This window comes from Drosophila kikkawai, unplaced genomic scaffold, assembly GCF_030179895.1.
Source record: "Drosophila kikkawai strain 14028-0561.14 unplaced genomic scaffold, DkikHiC1v2 scaffold_192, whole genome shotgun sequence".
NCBI lineage: Eukaryota > Metazoa > Arthropoda > Insecta > Diptera > Drosophilidae > Drosophila > Drosophila kikkawai.
Window position 1 is genome coordinate 78,537 of NW_027222529.1, and position 17,528 is coordinate 96,064.

At 54.8% G+C, this 17,528-nt stretch overlaps 1 protein-coding gene across 1 annotated transcript in view; it reads left to right on the forward strand.

Annotated features, from left to right (window-relative positions):
• Positions 1 to 17,528, forward strand: part of LOC138929446 (collagen alpha-2(I) chain-like) — a gene marked incomplete at its 3' end in the record, with an annotated part of 50,262 nt that overhangs the window by 13,904 nt on the left and 18,830 nt on the right. Inside the window, exons 2-6 of the mRNA XM_070288881.1 lie at positions 493 to 998; positions 1,562 to 1,953; positions 3,388 to 3,760; positions 4,432 to 4,711; positions 5,196 to 5,568. Of these exons, the coding sequence (XP_070144982.1) occupies positions 493 to 998; positions 1,562 to 1,953; positions 3,388 to 3,760; positions 4,432 to 4,711; positions 5,196 to 5,568 (1,924 nt within the window). The remainder of the gene's footprint in view (positions 1 to 492; positions 999 to 1,561; positions 1,954 to 3,387; positions 3,761 to 4,431; positions 4,712 to 5,195; positions 5,569 to 17,528) is intronic.

Sequence of the window (17,528 nt, forward strand, 5' to 3'; positions counted from 1 at the left end):
GCCGAATGGCTTCCCCACTGCTGTGGCCCGTCTTATATAGGGCCGAGGCGAGGCTTAGTGTGGCCAAGAGAATATATTTGAGAAATACCAAGTATCGATATTTTCATAGCCAACTAATTTCTGGAATTTTTTGCCGATATATATTTCTGACGATCTGGTACTTTTGGTCGCTCGGATTTTTACCTATATTTATAAAAAAACTGGCGGAACAACAATCGGCGGAAAATCTCATAGCTCGGCCAAAAATGCATGAAATCCAATTCGGAAAGATGTTCTGAATAGGTTTTTCTAAGCTTAACAAAACTGCATACTCAGTTTTGCTAAAATACTTACTCATAATTTATAAAAAAAGTTTTAATCCTTTTTTTATCGTTAATTTATAAGAAATTGGTGGAAGCGCCCGGCTCCGGTGGTGGCGTCCGGTTCCCGCGGTGGCGTCCGGCTCCGGCGGAGGTGCCCGGCTCCGGTGGGAGCGCTCGGCTCCCGTGGTAGCGCACGGTTCCGGTGGAGGCACCCGGCTCCGGTGGAGGCGCCCGGCTCCGGTGGAAGCGCCCGGCTCCGGTGGAGGCGCTCGGTTCCTGCGGTGGCGCCCGGCTCCGGTGGAGGCACCCGGCTCCGGTGGAGGCGCCCGGTTCCCGCGGCGGCGCCCGGCTCCGGTGGAGGCGCCCGGTTCCCGCGGTGGCATCCGGCTTCGCCGGAGGTTCGCGGCCCCGGTGGAAGCGCTCGGCTCCCGCGGTGGCGCCCGGCTCCGGTGGAGGCACCCGGCTCCGGTGGAGGCGCCCGGCTCCGGTGGAAGCGCCCGGCTCCGGTGGAGGCGCTCGGTTCCTGCGGTGGCGCCCGGCTCCGGTGGAGGCACCCGGCTCCGGTGGAGGCGCCCGGTTCCCGCGGTGGCGCCCGGCTCCGGTGGAGGCCCCCGGTTCCCGCGGTGGCATCCGGCTTCGTCGGAGGTTCGCGGCTCCGGTGGAAGCGCTCGGCTCCCGCGGTGGCGCCCGGCTCCGGTGGAGGCACCCGGCTCCGGTGGAGGCGCCCGGCTCCGGTGGAGGCGCCCGGCTCCGGTGGAGGCGCCCGGTTCCCGCGTTGGCGCCGGCTGCCGCGGTAGTGCCCGAGGCATGGACGCATTGATCCGGCGATCCAATCCAGGGGATGACTCCTTGGTTAGTCCTCCTTCGGAGTACTTGACCGATCGCCGGTCAAAAGCCGAATGGCTTTCCCACTGCTGTGGCCCGTCTTATATAGGGCCGAGGCGAGGCTTAGTGTGGCCAAGAGAATATATTTGAGAAATACCAAGTATCGATATTTTCATAGCCAACTAATTTCTGGAATTTTTTGCCGATATATATTTTTACCTATTTTTATAAAAAAAAATGGCGGAACAACAATCGGCGGAAAATCTCATAGCTCGGCCAAAAATGCATGAAATCCAATTCGGAAAGCTGTTCTGAATAGGTTTTTCTAAGCTTAACAAAATTGCATACTCAGTTTTGCTAAAATACATACCCATAATTTATAAAAAAAGTTTTAATCCTTTTTTTATCGTTAATTTATAAGAAATTGGTGGAAGCGCCCGGCTCCGGTGGTGGCGTCCGGTTCCCGCGGTGGCGTCCGGCTCCGGCGGAGGTGCCCGGCTCCGGTGGGAGCGCTCGGCTCCCGTGGTGGCGCCCGGCTCCGGTGGAGGCACCCGGTTCCGGCGGAGGCGCCCGGCTCCGGTGGAAGCGCCCGGCTCCGGTGGAGGCGCTCGGTTCCTGCGGTGGCGCCCGGCTCCGGTGGAGGCGCCCGGCTCCGGTGGAGGCGCTCGGTTCCCGCGGTGGCGCCCGGCTCCGGTGGAGGCGCCCGGTTCCCGCGGTGGCATCCGGCTTCGTCGGAGGTTCGCGGCTCCGGTGGAAGCGCTCGGCTCCCGCGGTGGCCCCCGTCTCCGGTGGAGGCACCCGGCTCCGGTGGAGGCGCCCGGCTCCGGTGGAAGCGCCCGGCTCCGGTGGAGGCGCCCGGTTCCCGCGTTGGTGCCGGCTGCCGCGGTGGTGCCCGAGGCATGGACGCATTGATCCGGCGATCCAATCCAAGGGATGACTCCTTGGTTAGTCCTCCTTCGGAGTACTTGACCGATCGCCGGTCAAAAGCCGAATGGCTTCCCCACTGCTGTGGCCCGTCTTATATAGGGCCGAGGCGAGGCTTAGTGTGACCAAGAGAATATATTTGAGAAATACCAAGTATCGATATTTTCATAGCCAACTAATTTCTGGAATTTTTTGCCGATATATATTTCTGACGATCTGGTACTTTTGGTCGCTCGGATTTTTACCTATATTTATAAAAAAACTGGCGGAACAACAATCGGCGGAAAATCTCATAGCTCGGCCAAAAATGCATGAAATCCAATTCGGAAAGATGTTCTGAATAGGTTTTTCTAAGCTTAACAAAACTGCATACTCAGTTTTGCTAAAATACTTACTCATAATTTATAAAAAAGTTTTAATCCTTTTTTTATCATTAATTTATAAGAAATTGGTGGAAGCGCCCGGCTCCGGTGGTGGCGTCCGGTTCCCGCGGTGGCGTCCGGCTCCGGCGGAGGTGCCCGGCTCCGGTGGAAGCGCCCGGCTCCGGTGAAAGCGCTCGGTTCCTGCGGTGGCGCCCGGCTCCGGTGGAGGCACCCGGCTCCGGTGGAGGCACCCGGCTCCGGTGGAGGTGCCTGGTTCCCGCGGTGGCGCCCGGCCCCGGCGGAGGCGCCCGGTTCCCGCGGTGGCATCCGGCTTCGTCGGAGGTTCGCGGCTCCGGTGGAAGCGCTCGGCTGCCGCGGTGGCGCCCGGCTCCGGTGGAGGCGCCCGGCTCCGGTGGAGGCGCCCGGCTCCGGTGGAGGCGCCCGGCTCCGGTGGAAGCGCCCGGCTCCGGTGGAGGCGCCCGGTTCCCGCGTTGGCGCCGGCTGCCGCGGTAGTGCCCGAGGCATGGACGCATTGATCCGGCGATCCAATCCAGGGGATGACTCCTTGGTTAGTCCTCCTTCGGAGTACTTGACCGATCGCCGGTCAAAAGCCGAATGGCTTCCCCACTGCTGTGGCCCGTCTTATATAGGGCCGAGGCGAGGCTTAGTGTGGCCAAGAGAATATATTTGAGAAATACCAAGTATCGATATTTTCATAGCCAACTAATTTCTGGAATTTTTTGCCGATATATATTTTTACCTATTTTTATAAAAAAAATGGCGGAACAACAATCGGCGGAAAATCTCATAGCTCGGCCAAAAATGCATGAAATCCAATTCGGAAAGCTGTTCTGAATAGGTTTTTCTAAGCTTAACAAAATTGCATACTCAGTTTTGCTAAAATACATACCCATAATTTATAAAAAAAGTTTTAATCCTTTTTTTATCGTTAATTTATAAGAAATTGGTGGAAGCGCCCGGCTCCGGTGGTGGCGTCCGGTTCCCGCGGTGGCGTCCGGCTCCGGCGGAGGTGCCCGGCTCCGGTGGGAGCGCTCGGCTCCCGTGGTGGCGCCCGGCTCCGGTGGAGGCGCCCGGCTCCGGTGGAGGCGCCCGGCTCCGGTGGGAGCGCCCGGCTCCGGTGGAGGCGCTCGGTTCCTGCGGTGGCGCCCGGCTCCGGTGGAGGCACCCGGCTCCGGTTGAGGCGCCCGGTTCCCGCGGTGGCGCCCGGCTCCGGTGGAGGCGCCCGGTTCCCGCGGTGGCATCCGGCTTCGTCGGAGGTTCGCGGCTCCGGTGGAAGCGCTCGGCTCCCGCGGTGGCGCCCGGCTCCGGTGGAGGCACCCGGCTCCGGTTGAGGCGCCCGGCTCCGGTGGAAGCGCCCGGCTCCGGTGGAGGCGCCCGGTTCCCGCGTTGGTGCCGGCTGCCGCGGTGGTGCCCGAGGCATGGACGCATTGATCCGGCGATCCAATCCAAGGGATGACTCCTTGGTTAGTCCTCCTTCGGAGTACTTGACCGATCGCCGGTCAAAAGCCGAATGGCTTCCCCACTGCTGTGGCCCGTCTTATATAGGGCCGAGGCGAGGCTTAGTGTGACCAAGAGAATATATTTGAGAAATACCAAGTATCGATATTTTCATAGCCAACTAATTTCTGGAATTTTTTGCCGATATATATTTCTGACGATCTGGTACTTTTGGTCGCTCGGATTTTTACCTATATTTATAAAAAAAACTGGCGGAACAACAATCGGCGGAAAATCTCATAGCTCGGCCAAAAATGCATGAAATCCAATTCGGAAAGATGTTCTGAATAGGTTTTTCTAAGCTTAACAAAACTGCATACTCAGTTTTGCTAAAATACTTACTCATAATTTATAAAAAAGTTTTAATCCTTTTTTTATCATTAATTTATAAGAAATTGGTGGAAGCGCCCGGCTCCGGTGGTGGCGTCCGGTTCCCGCGGTGGCGTCCGGCTCCGGCGGAGGTGCCCGGCTCCGGTGGAAGCGCCCGGCTCCGGTGAAAGCGCTCGGTTCCTGCGGTGGCGCCCGGCTCCGGTGGAGGCACCCGGCTCCGGTGGANGCACCCGGCTCCGGTGGAGTCGCCTCGTTCCCACGGTGGCGCCCGGCTCCGGTGGAGGCGCCCGGTTCCCGCGGTGGTATCCGGCTTCGTCGGAGGTTCGCGGCTCCGGTGGAAGCGCTCGGCTGCCGCGGTGGCGCCCGGCTCCGGTGGAGGCANCCGGCTCCGGNGGAGGCGCCCGGCTCCGGTGGAAGCGCCCGGCTCCGGTGGAGGCGCCCGGTTCCCGCGTTGGCGCCGGCTGCCGCGGTAGTGCCCGAGGCATGGACGCATTGATCCGGCGATCCAATCCAGGGGATGACTCCTTGGTTAGTCCTCCTTCGGAGTACTTGACCGATCGCCGGTCAAAAGCCGAATGGCTTCCCCACTGCTGTGGCCCGTCTTATATAGGGCCGAGGCGAGGCTTAGTGTGGCCAAGAGAATATATTTGAGAAATACCAAGTATCGATATTTTCATAGCCAACTAATTTCTGGAATTTTTTGCCGATATATATTTTTACCTATTTTTATAAAAAAAATGGCGGAACAACAATCGGCGGAAAATCTCATAGCTCGGCCAAAAATGCATGAAATCCAATTCGGAAAGCTGTTCTGAATAGGTTTTTCTAAGCTTAACAAAATTGCATACTCAGTTTTGCTAAAATACATACCCATAATTTATAAAAAAAGTTTTAATCCTTTTTTTATCGTTAATTTATAAGAAATTGGTGGAAGCGCCCGGCTCCGGTGGTGGCGTCCGGTTCCCGCGGTGGCGTCCGGCTCCGGCGGAGGTGCCCGGCTCCGGTGGGAGCGCTCGGCTCCCGCGGTGGCGCCCGGCTCCGGTGGAGGCACCCGGCTCCGGTGGAGGCCCCCGGCTCCGGTGGAAGCGCCCGGGTCCGGTGGAGGCGCTCGGTTCCTGCCGGGGCGCCCGGCGCCGGTGGAGGCACCCGGCTCCGGTGGAGGCGCCCGGCTCCCGCGGTGGCGCCGGGCTCCGGTGGAGGCGCCCGGTTCCCGCGGCGGCATCCGGCTTCGTCGGAGGCTCGCGGCTCCGGGGGAAGCGCCCGGCTCCCGCGGTGGCGCCCGGCTCCGGTGGAGGCGCCCGGCTCCGGTGGAAGCGCCCGGCTCCGGTGGAGGCGCCCGGTTCCCGCGTTGGTGCCGGCTGCCGCGGTGGTGCCCGAGGCATGGACGCATTGATCCGGCGATCCAATCCAAGGGATGACTCCTTGGTTAGTCCTCCTTCGGAGTACTTGACCGATCGCCGGTCAAAAGCCGAATGGCTTCCCCACTGCTGTGGCCCGTCTTATATAGGGCCGAGGCGAGGCTTAGTGTGACCAAGAGAATATATTTGAGAAATACCAAGTACCGATATTTTCATAGCCAACTAATTTCTGGAATTTTTTGCCGATATATATTTCTGACGATCTGGTACTTTTGGTCGCTCGGATTTTTACCTATATTTATAAAAAAACTGGCGGAACAACAATCGGCGGAAAATCTCATAGCTCGGCCAAAAATGCATGAAATCCAATTCGGAAAGATGTTCTGAATAGGTTTTTCTAAGCTTAACAAAACTGCATACTCAGTTTTGCTAAAATACTTACTCATAATTTATAAAAAAGTTTTAATCCTTTTTTTATCGTTAATTTATAAGAAATTGGTGGAAGCGCCCGGCTCCGGTGGTGGCGTCCGGTTCCCGCGGTGGCGTCCGGCTCCGGCGGAGGTGCCCGGCTCCGGTGGAAGCGCCCGGCTCCGGTGAAAGCGCTCGGTTCCTGCGGTGGCGCCCGGCTCCGGTGGAGGCACCCGGCTCCGGTGGAGGCGCCCGGCTCCGGTGGAGGCGGCCGGTTCCCGCGGTGGCGCCCGGCTCCGGTGGAGGCGCCCGGTTTCCGCGGTGCCATCCGGCTTCGTCGGAGGTTCGCGGCTTCGGTGGAGGCGCTCGGCTGCCGCGGTGGCGCCCGGCTCCGGTGGAGGCACCCGGCTCCGGTGGAGGCGCCCGGCTCCCGCGGTGGAAGCGCCCGGCTCCGGTGGAGGCGCCCGGTTCCCGCGTTGGCGCCGGCTGCCGCGGTGGTGCCCGAGGCATGGACGCATTGATCCGGCGATCCAATCCAGGGGATGACTCCTTGGTTAGTCCTCCTTCGGAGTACTTGACCGATCGCCGGTCAAAAGCCGAATGGCTTCCCCACTGCTGTGGCCCGTCTTATATAGGGCCGAGGCGAGGCTTAGTGTGACCAAGAGAATATATTTGAGAAATACCAAGTATCGATATTTTCATAGCCAACTAATTTCTGGAATTTTTTGCCGATATATATTTCTGACGATCTGGTACTTTTGGTCGCTCGGATTTTTACCTATATTTATAAAAAAACTGGCGGAACAACAATCGGCGGAAAATCTCATAGCTCGGCCAAAAATGCATGAAATCCAATTCGGAAAGCTGTTCTGAATAGGTTTTTCTAAGCTTAACAAAATTGCATACTCAGTTTTGCTAAAATACTTACCCATAATTTATAAAAAAGTTTTAATCTATTTTTTATCGTTAATTTATAAGAAATTGGTGGTGGCGCCCGGCTCCGGTGGATGCGCCCGGCTCCCGCGGTGGCGTCCGGCTCCGGCTGAGGTGCCCGGCTCCGGTAGAAGCGCCCGGTCAAGGTGAAAGCGCTCAGTTCCCGCGGTGGCGCCCGGCTCAGGTGGAGGCGCCCGGCTCCGGTGGAGGCACGCGGCTCCGGTGGAGGCGCCCGGCTCCAGTGGAGGCGCCCGGCTCCGGTGGAGGCGCCCGGTTCCCGCGTTGGCGCCGGCTGCCGCGGTGGTGCCCAAGGCATGGACGCATTGATGGGCGAGGCGAGGCTTAGTGTGACCAAGAGAATATATTTGAGAAATACCAAGTATCGATATTTTCATAGCCAAGTAATTTCTGGAATTTATTGCCGATATATATATCTGACGATCTGGTATTTTTGGTCGCTCGTATTTTTACCTATATTTATAAAAAAAATGGCGGAACAACAATCGGCGGAATCGGAAAGCGGTATCGGAAAGCTGTTCTGAATAGGTTTTTCTTAGCTTAACAAAATTGCATACTCAGTTTTGCTAAAATACTTACCCATAATTTATAAAAAAGTTTTAATCTATTTTGTGTCGTTAATTTATAAGAAATTGGTGGAAGCGCCCTGCTCCGGTGGTGGAGTCCGGTTCCCGCGGTGGCGTCTGGCTCCGGCGGAGGTGCCCGGCTCCGGTGAAAGCGCTCGGTTCCCGCGGTGGCGCCCGGCTCAGGTGGAGGCGCCCGGTTCCCGCGTTGGCGCCGGCTGCCGCTGTAGTGCCCGAGGCATGGACGCATTGATCCGGCGATCCAATCCAGGGGATGACTCCTTGGTTAGTCCTCCTTCGGAATACTTGACCGATCGCCGGTCAAAAGCCGAATGGCTTCCCCACTGCTGTGGCCCGTCTTATATAGGGCCGAGACGAGGCTTAGTGTGGCCAAGAGAATATATTTGAGAAATACCAAGTATCGATATTTTCATAGCCAACTAATTTCTGGAATTTTTTGCCGATATATATTTTTACCTATTTTTATAAAAAACTGGCGGAACAACAATCGGCGGAAAATCTCATAGCTCGGCCAAAAATGCATGAAATCCAATTCGGAAAGCTGTTCTGAATAGGTTTTTCTAAGCTTAACAAAATTGCATACTCAGTTTTGCTAAAATACTTACCCATAATTTATAAAAAAGTTTTAATCTATTTTGTATCGTTAATTTATAAGAAATTGGTGGAAGCGCCCTGCTCCGGTGGTGGAGTCCGGTTCCCGCGGTGGCGTCCGGCTCCGGCGGAGGTGCCCGGCTCCGGTGAAAGCGCTCGGTTCCCGCGGTGGCGCCCGGCTCAGGTGGAGGCGCCCGGTTCCCGCGTTGGCGCCCGGCTCAGGTGGAGGCGCCCGGTTCCCGCGTTGGCGCCGGCTGCCGCGGTAGTGCCCGAGGCATGGACGCATTGATCCGGCGATCCAATCCAGGGGATGACTCCTTGGTTAGTCCTCCTTCGGAGTACTTGACCGATCGCCGGTCAAAAGCCGAATGGCTTCCCCACTGCTGTGGCCCGTCTTATATAGGGCCGAGGCGAGGCTTAGTGTGGCCAAGAGAATATATTTGAGAAATACCAAGTATCGATATTTTCATAGCCAACTAATTTCTGGAATTTTTTGCCGATATATATTTTTACCTATTTTTATAAAAAAATGGCGGAACAACAATCGGCGGAAAATCTCATAGCTCGGCCAAAAATGCATGAAATCCAATTCGGAAAGCTGTTCTGAATAGGTTTTTCTAAGCTTAACAAAATTGCATACTCAGTTTTGCTAAAATACTTACCCATAATTTATAAAAAAGTTTTAATCTATTTTTTATCGTTAATTTATTAGAGATTGGTGGAAGCGCCCGGCTCCGGTGGTGGCGTCCGGTTCCCGCGGTGGCGTCCGGCTCCGGCGGAGGTGCCCGGCTCCGGCGGAGGTGCCCGGCTCCGGCGGAGGTGCCCGGCTCCGGCGGAGGTGCCCGGCTCCGGTGGCCGCGCCCGGCTCCGGTGAAAGCGCTCGGTGGCGGCGGTGGCGCCCGGCTCCGGTGGAGGCACCCGGCTCCGGTGGAGGCGCCCGGTTCCCGCGGTGGCGCCCGGCTCCGGGGGAGGCGCCCGGCTCCGGTGGAAGCGCCCGGCTCCGGTGGAGGCGCACGGTTCCCGCGTTGGCGCCGGCTGCCGCGGTGGTGCCCGAGGCTTGGACGCATTGATCCGGCGATCCAATCCAGGGGATGACTCCTTGGTTAGTCCTCCTTCGGAGTACTTGACCGATCGCCGGTCAAAAGCCGAATGGCTTCCCCACTGCTGTGGCCCGTCTTATTTAGGGCCGAGGCGAGGCTTAGTGTGACCAAGAGAATATATTTGAGAAATACCAAGTATCGATATTTTCATAGCCAACTAATTTCTGGAATTTTTTGCCGATATATATTTCTGACGATCTGGTACTTTTGGTCGCTCGGATTTTTACCTATATTTATAAAAAAACTGGCGGAACAACAATCGGCGGAAAATCTCATAGCTCGGCCAAAAATGCATGAAATCCAATTCGGAAAGCTGTTCTGAATAGGTTTTTCTAAGCTTAACAAAATTGCATACTCAGTTTTGCTAAAATACTTACCCATAATTTATAAAAAAGTTTTAATCTATTTTGTATCGTTAATTTATAAGAAATTGGTGGAAGCGCCCTGCTCCGGTGGTGGAGTCCGGTTCCCGCGGTGGCGTCCGGCTCCGGCGGAGGTGCCCGGCTCCGGTGAAAGCGCTCGGTTCCCGCGGTGGCGCCCGGCTCAGGTGGAGGCGCCCGGTTCCCGCGTTGGCGCCCGGCTCAGGTGGAGGCGCCCGGTTCCCGCGTTGGCGCCGGCTGCCGCGGTAGTGCCCGAGGCATGGACGCATTGATCCGGCGATCCAATCCAGGGGATGACTCCTTGGTTAGTCCTCCTTCGGAGTACTTGACCGATCGCCGGTCAAAAGCCGAATGGCTTCCCCACTGCTGTGGCCCGTCTTATATAGGGCCGAGGCGAGGCTTAGTGTGGCCAAGAGAATATATTTGAGAAATACCAAGTATCGATATTTTCATAGCCAACTAATTTCTGGAATTTTTTGCCGATATATATTTTTACCTATTTTTATAAAAAAATGGCGGAACAACAATCGGCGGAAAATCTCATAGCTCGGCCAAAAATGCATGAAATCCAATTCGGAAAGCTGTTCTGAATAGGTTTTTCTAAGCTTAACAAAATTGCATACTCAGTTTTGCTAAAATACTTACCCATAATTTATAAAAAAGTTTTAATCTATTTTTTATCGTTAATTTATAAGAAATTGGTGGAAGCGCCCGGCTCCGGTGGTGGAGTCCGGTTCCCGCGGTGGCGTCCGGCTCCGGCGGAGGTGCCCGGCTCCGGTGAAAGCGCTCGGTTCCCGCGGTGGCGCCCGGCTCAGGTGGAGGCGCCCGGTTCCCGCGTTGGCGCCCGGCTCAGGTGGAGGCGCCCGGTTCCCGCGTTGGCGCCGGCTGCCGCGGTAGTGCCCGAGGCATGGACGCATTGATCCGGCGATCCAATCCAGGGGATGACTCCTTGGTTAGTCCTCCTTCGGAGTACTTGACCGATCGCCGGTCAAAAGCCGAATGGCTTCCCCACTGCTGTGGCCCGTCTTATATAGGGCCGAGGCGAGGCTTAGTGTGGCCAAGAGAATATATTTGAGAAATACCAAGTATCGATATTTTCATAGCCAACTAATTTCTGGAATTTTTTGCCGATATATATTTTTACCTATTTTTATAAAAAAATGGCGGAACAACAATCGGCGGAAAATCTCATAGCTCGGCCAAAAATGCATGAAATCCAATTCGGAAAGCTGTTCTGAATAGGTTTTTCTAAGCTTAACAAAATTGCATACTCAGTTTTGCTAAAATACTTACCCATAATTTATAAAAAAGTTTTAATCTATTTTTTATCGTTAATTTATAAGAAATTGGTGGAAGCGCCCGGCTCCGGTGGTGGCGTCCGGTTCCCGCGGTGGCGTCCGGCTCCGGCGGAGGTGCCCGGCTCCGGCGGAGGTGCCCGGCTCCGGCGGCGGGGCCCGGCTCCGGGGGAAGCGCCCGGCTCCGGTGAAGGCGCTCGGTTCCTGCGGTGGCGCCCGGCTCCTGTGGAGGCACCCGGCTCCGGTGGAGGCGCCCGGTTCCCGCGGTGGCGCCCGGCTCCGGGGGAGGCGCCCGGCTCCGGTGGAAGCGCCCGGCTCCGGTGGAGGCGCACGGTTCCCGCGTTGGCGCCGGCTGCCGCGGTGGTGCCCGAGGCTTGGACGCATTGATCCGGCGATCCAATTAAGGGGATGACTCCTTGGTTAGTCCTCCTTCGGAGTACTTGACCGATCGCCGGTCAAAAGCCGAATGGCTTCCCCACTGCTGTGGCCCGTCTTATTTAGGGCCGAGGCGAGGCTTAGTGTGACCAAGAGAATATATTTGAGAAATACCAAGTATCGATATTTTCATAGCCAACTAATTTCTGGAATTTTTTGCCGATATATATTTCTGACGATCTGGTACTTTTGGTCGCTCGGATTTTTACCTATATTTATAAAAAAACTGGCGGAACAACAATCGGCGGAAAATCTCATAGCTCGGCCAAAAATGCATGAAATCCAATTCGGAAAGCTGTTCTGAATAGGTTTTTCTAAGCTTAACAAAATTGCATACTCAGTTTTGCTAAAATACTTACCCATAATTTATAAAAAAGTTTTAATCTATTTTTTATCGTTAATTTATAAGAAATTGGTGGAAGCGCCCGGCTCCGGTGGTGGAGTCCGGTTCCCGCGGTGGCGTCCGGCTCCGGCGGAGGTGCCCGGCTCCGGTGAAAGCGCTCGGTTCCCGCGGTGGCGCCCGGCTCCGGTGGAGGCGCCCGGCTCCGGTGGAAGCGCCCGGCTCCGGTGGAGGCGCCCGGCTCAGGTGGAGGCGCCCGGTTCCCGCGTTGGCGCCGGCTGCCGCGGTAGTGCCCGAGGCATGGACGCATTGATCCGGCGATCCAATCCAGGGGATGACTCCTTGGTTAGTCCTCCTTCGGAGTACTTGACCGATCGCCGGTCAAAAGCCGAATGGCTTCCCCACTGCTGTGGCCCGTCTTATATAGGGCCGAGGCGAGGCTTAGTGTGGCCAAGAGAATATATTTGAGAAATACCAAGTATCGATATTTTCATAGCCAACTAATTTCTGGAATTTTTTGCCGATATATATTTTTACCTATTTTTATAAAAAAATGGCGGAACAACAATCGGCGGAAAATCTCATAGCTCGGCCAAAAATGCATGAAATCCAATTCGGAAAGCTGTTCTGAATAGGTTTTTCTAAGCTTAACAAAATTGCATACTCAGTTTTGCTAAAATACTTACCCATAATTTATAAAAAAGTTTTAATCTATTTTTTATCGTTAATTTATAAGAAATTGGTGGAAGCGCCCGGCTCCGGTGGTGGCGTCCGGTTCCCGCGGTGGCGTCCGGCTCCGGCGGAGGTGCCCGGCTCCGGCGGAGGTGCCCGGCTCCGGTGGAAGCGCCCGGCTCCGGAGGAAGCGCGCGGTTCCTGCGGTGGCGCCCGGCTCCGGTGGAGGCCCCCGGCTCCGGTGGAGGCGCCCGGTTCCCGCGGTGGCGCCCGGCTCCGGTGGAGGCGCCCGGCTCCGGTGGAAGCGCCCGGCTCCGGTGGAAGCGCCCGGCTCCGGTGGAGGCGCACGGTTCCCGCGTTGGCGCCGGCTGCCGCGGTGGTGCCCGAGGCTTGGACGCATTGATCCGGCGATCCAATCCAGGGGATGACTCCTTGGTTAGTCCTCCTTCGGAGTACTTGACCGATCGCCGGTCAAAAGCCGAATGGCTTCCCCACTGCTGTGGCCCGTCTTATTTAGGGCCGAGGCGAGGCTTAGTGTGACCAAGAGAATATATTTGAGAAATACCAAGTATCGATATTTTCATAGCCAACTAATTTCTGGAATTTTTTGCCGATATATATTTCTGACGATCTGGTACTTTTGGTCGCTCGGATTTTTACCTATATTTATAAAAAAACTGGCGGAACAACAATCGGCGGAAAATCTCATAGCTCGGCCAAAAATGCATGAAATCCAATTCGGAAAGCTGTTCTGAATAGGTTTTTCTAAGCTTAACAAAATTGCATACTCAGTTTTGCTAAAATACTTACCCATAATTTATAAAAAAGTTTTAATCTATTTTTTATCGTTAATTTATAAGAAATTGGTGGAAGCGCCCGGCTCCGGTGGAAGCGCCCGGCTCCGGTGAAAGCGCTCGGTTCCCGCGGTGGCGCCCGGCTCAGGTGGAGGCGCCCGGTTCCCGCGTTGGCGCCCGGCTCAGGTGGAGGCGCCCGGTTCCCGCGTTGGCGCCGGCTGCCGCGGTGGTGCCCGAGGCTTGGACGCATTGATCCGGCGATCCAATCCAGGGGATGACTCCTTGGTTAGTCCTCCTTCGGAGTACTTGACCGATCGCCGGTCAAAAGCCGAATGGCTTCCCCACTGCTGTGGCCCGTCTTATTTAGGGCCGAGGCGAGGCTTAGTGTGACCAAGAGAATATATTTGAGAAATACCAAGTATCGATATTTTCATAGCCAACTAATTTCTGGAATTTTTTGCCGATATATATTTCTGACGATCTGGTACTTTTGGTCGCTCGGATTTTTACCTATATTTATAAAAAAACTGGCGGAACAACAATCGGCGGAAAATCTCATAGCTCGGCCAAAAATGCATGAAATCCAATTCGGAAAGCTGTTCTGAATAGGTTTTTCTAAGCTTAACAAAATTGCATACTCAGTTTTGCTAAAATACTTACCCATAATTTATAAAAAAGTTTTAATATATTTTGTATCGTTAATTTATAAGAAATTGGTGGAAGCGCCCGGCTCCGGTGGTGGCGTCCGGTTCCCGCGGTGGCGTCCGGCTCCGGCGGAGGTGCCCGGCTCCGGTGAAAGCGCTCGGTTCCCGCGGTGGCGCCCGGCTCAGGTGGAGGCGCCCGGTTCCCGCGTTGGCGCCCGGCTCAGGTGGAGGCGCCCGGTTCCCGCGTTGGCGCCGGCTGCCGCGGTAGTGCCCGAGGCATGGACGCATTGATCCGGCGATCCAATCCAGGGGATGACTCCTTGGTTAGTCCTCCTTCGGAGTACTTGACCGATCGCCGGTCAAAAGCCGAATGGCATCCCCACTGCTGTGGCCCGTCTTATATAGGACCGAGGCGAGGCTTAGTGTGGCCAAGAGAATATATTTGAGAAATACCAAGTATCGATATTTTCATAGCCAACTAATTTCTGGAATTTTTTGCCGATATATATTTCTGACGATCTGGTACTTTTGGTCGCTCGGATTTTTACCTATATTTATAAAAAAACTGGCGGAACAACAATCGGCGGAATCGGAAAGCGGTATCGGAAAGCTGTTCTGAATAGGTTTTTCTTAGCTTAACAAAATTGCATACTCAGTTTTGCTAAAATACTTACCCATAATTTATAAAAAAGTTTTAATCTATTTTGTGTCGTTAATTTATAAGAAATTGGTGGAAGCGCCCGTCTGCGGTGGTGGCGTCCGGTTCCCGCGGTGGCGTCCGGCTCCGGCGGAGGTGCCCGGCTCCGGTCGACGCGCCCGGCTCCGGTGAAAGCGCTCGGTTCCCGCGGTGGCGCCCGGCTCAGGTGGAGGCGCCCGGCTCCGGTGAAAGCGCTCGGTTCCCGCGGTGGCGCCCGGCTCAGGTGGAGGCGCCCGGTTCCCGCGTTGGCGCCGGCTGCCGCGGTGGTGCCCGAGGCATGTACGCATTGATCCGGCGATCCAATCCAGGGGATGACTCCTTGGTTAGTCCTCCTTCGGAGTACTTGACCGATCGCCGGTCAAAAGCCGAATGGCATCCCCACTGCTGTGGCCCGTCTTATATAGGACCAAGGCGAGGCTTAGTGTGGCCAAGAGAATATATTTGAGAAATACCAAGTATCGATATTTTCATAGCCAACTAATTTCTGGAATTTTTTGCCGATATATATTTCTGACGATCTGGTACTTTTGGTCGCTCGGATTTTTACCTATATTTATAAAAAAACTGGCGGAACAACAATCGGCGGAATCGGAAAGCGGTATCGGAAAGCTGTTCTGAATAGGTTTTTCTTAGCTTAACAAAATTGCATACTCAGTTTTGCTAAAATACTTACCCATAATTTATAAAAAAGTTTTAATCTATTTTGTGTCGTTAATTTATAAGAAATTGGTGGAAGCGCCCGGCTGCGGTGGAGGCACCCAGTTCCCGCGGTGGCGTCCGGCTCCCGCGGTGGCGTCCGGCTCCGGTGGAGGCGCCCGGCTCCGGTGGAGGCACCCGGCTCCGGCGGAGGCGCCCGGCTCCAGTGGAGGCGCCCGGTTCCCGCGTTGGCGCCGGCTGCCGCGGTAGTGCCCGAGGCATGGACGCATTGATCCGGCGATCCAATCCAGGGGATGACTCCTTAGTTAGTCCTCCTTCGGAGTACTTGACCGATCGCCGGTCAAAAGCCGAATGGCTTCCCCACTGCTGTGGCCCGTCTTATATAGGGCCGAGGCGAGGCTTAGTGTGGCCAAGAGAATATATTTGAGAAATACCAAGTATCGATATTTTCATAGCCAACTAATTTCTGGAATTTTTTGCCGATATATATTTTTACCTATTTTTATAAAAAAATGGCGGAACAACAATCGGCGGAAAATCTCATAGCTCGGCCAAAAATGCATGAAATCCAATTCGGAAAGCTGTTCTGAATAGGTTTTTCTAAGCAGTTTTGCAGTTTTGCTAAAATACTTACCCATAATTTATAAAAAAGTTTTAATCTATTTTGTATCGTTAATTTATAAGAAATTGGTGGAAGCGCCCGGCTCCGGTGGTGGCGTCCGGTTCCCGCGGTGGCGTCCGGCTCCGGCGGAGGCGCCCGGCCCCGGCGAAAGCGCCCGGTTCCCGCGGTGGCGCCCGGCTCAAGTGGAGGCGCCCGGTTCCCGCGTTGGCGCCCGGCTCAGGTGGAGGCGCCCGGTTCCCGCGTTGGCGCCGGCTGCCGCGGTAGTGCCCGAGGCATGGACGCATTGATCCGGCGATCCAATCCAGGGGATGACTCCTTGGTTAGTCCTCCTTCGGAGTACTTGACCGATCGCCGGTCAAAAGCCGAATGGCTTCCCCACTGCTGTGGCCCGTCTTATATAGGGCCGAGGCGAGGCTTAGTGTGGCCAAGAGAATATATTTGAGAAATACCAAGTATCGATATTTTCATAGCCAACTAATTTCTGGAATTTTTTGCCGATATATATTTTTACCTATTTTTATAAAAAAATGGCGGAACAACAATCGGCGGAAAATCTCATAGCTCGGCCAAAAATGCATGAAATCCAATTCGGAAAGCTGTTCTGAATAGGTTTTTCTAAGCTTAACAAAATTCCATACTCAGTTTTGCTAAAATACTGGAATTTCTGGAATTTTTTGCCGATATATATTTTTACCTATTTTTATAAAAAAATGGCGGAACAACAATCGGCGGAAAATCTCATAGCTCGGCCAAAAATGCATGAAATCCAATTCGGAAAGCTGTTCTGAATAGGTTTTTCTAAGCTTAACAAAATTGCATACTCAGTTTTGCTAAAATACTTACCCATAATTTATAAAAAAGTTTTAATCTATTTTGTATCGTTAATTTATAAGAAATTGGTGGAAGCGCCCTGCTCCGGTGGTGGAGTCCGGTTCCCGCGGTGGCGTCCGGCTCCGGCGGAGGTGCCCGGCTCCGGTGAAAGCGCTCGGTTCCCGCGGTGGCGCCCGGCTCAGGTGGAGGCGCCCGGTTCCCGCGTTGGCGCCGGCTGCCGCGGTAGTGCCCGAGGCATGGACGCATTGATCCGGCGATCCAATCCAGGGGATGACTCCTTGGTTAGTCCTCCTTCGGAGTACTTGACCGATCGCCGGTCAAAAGCCGAATGGCTTCCCCACTGCTGTGGCCCGTCTTATATAGGGCCGAGGCGAGGCTTAGTGTGGCCAAGAGAATATATTTGAGAAATACCAAGTATCGATATTTTCATAGCCAACTAATTTCTGGAATTTTTTGCCGATATATATTTTTACCTATTTTTATAAAAAAATGGCGGAACAACAATCGGCGGAAAATCTCATAGCTCGGCCAAAAATGCATGAAATCCAATTCGGAAAGCTGTTCTGAATAGGTTTTTCTAAGCTTAACAAAATTGCATACTCAGTTTTGCTAAAATACTTACCCATAATTTATAAAAAAGTTTTAATCTATTTTGTATCGTTTATTTATAAGAAATTGGTGGAAGCGCCCTGCTCCGGTGGTGGAGTCCGGTTCCCGCGGTGGCGTCCGGCTCCGGCGGAGGTGCCCGGCTCCGGTGAAAGCGCTCGGTTCCCGCGGTGGCGCCCGGCTCAGGTGGAGGCGCCCGGTTCCCGCGTTGGCGCCCGGCTCAGGTGGAGGCGCCCGGTTCCCGCGTTGGCGCCGGCTGCCGCGGTAGTGCCCGAGGCATGGACGCATTGATCCGGCGATCC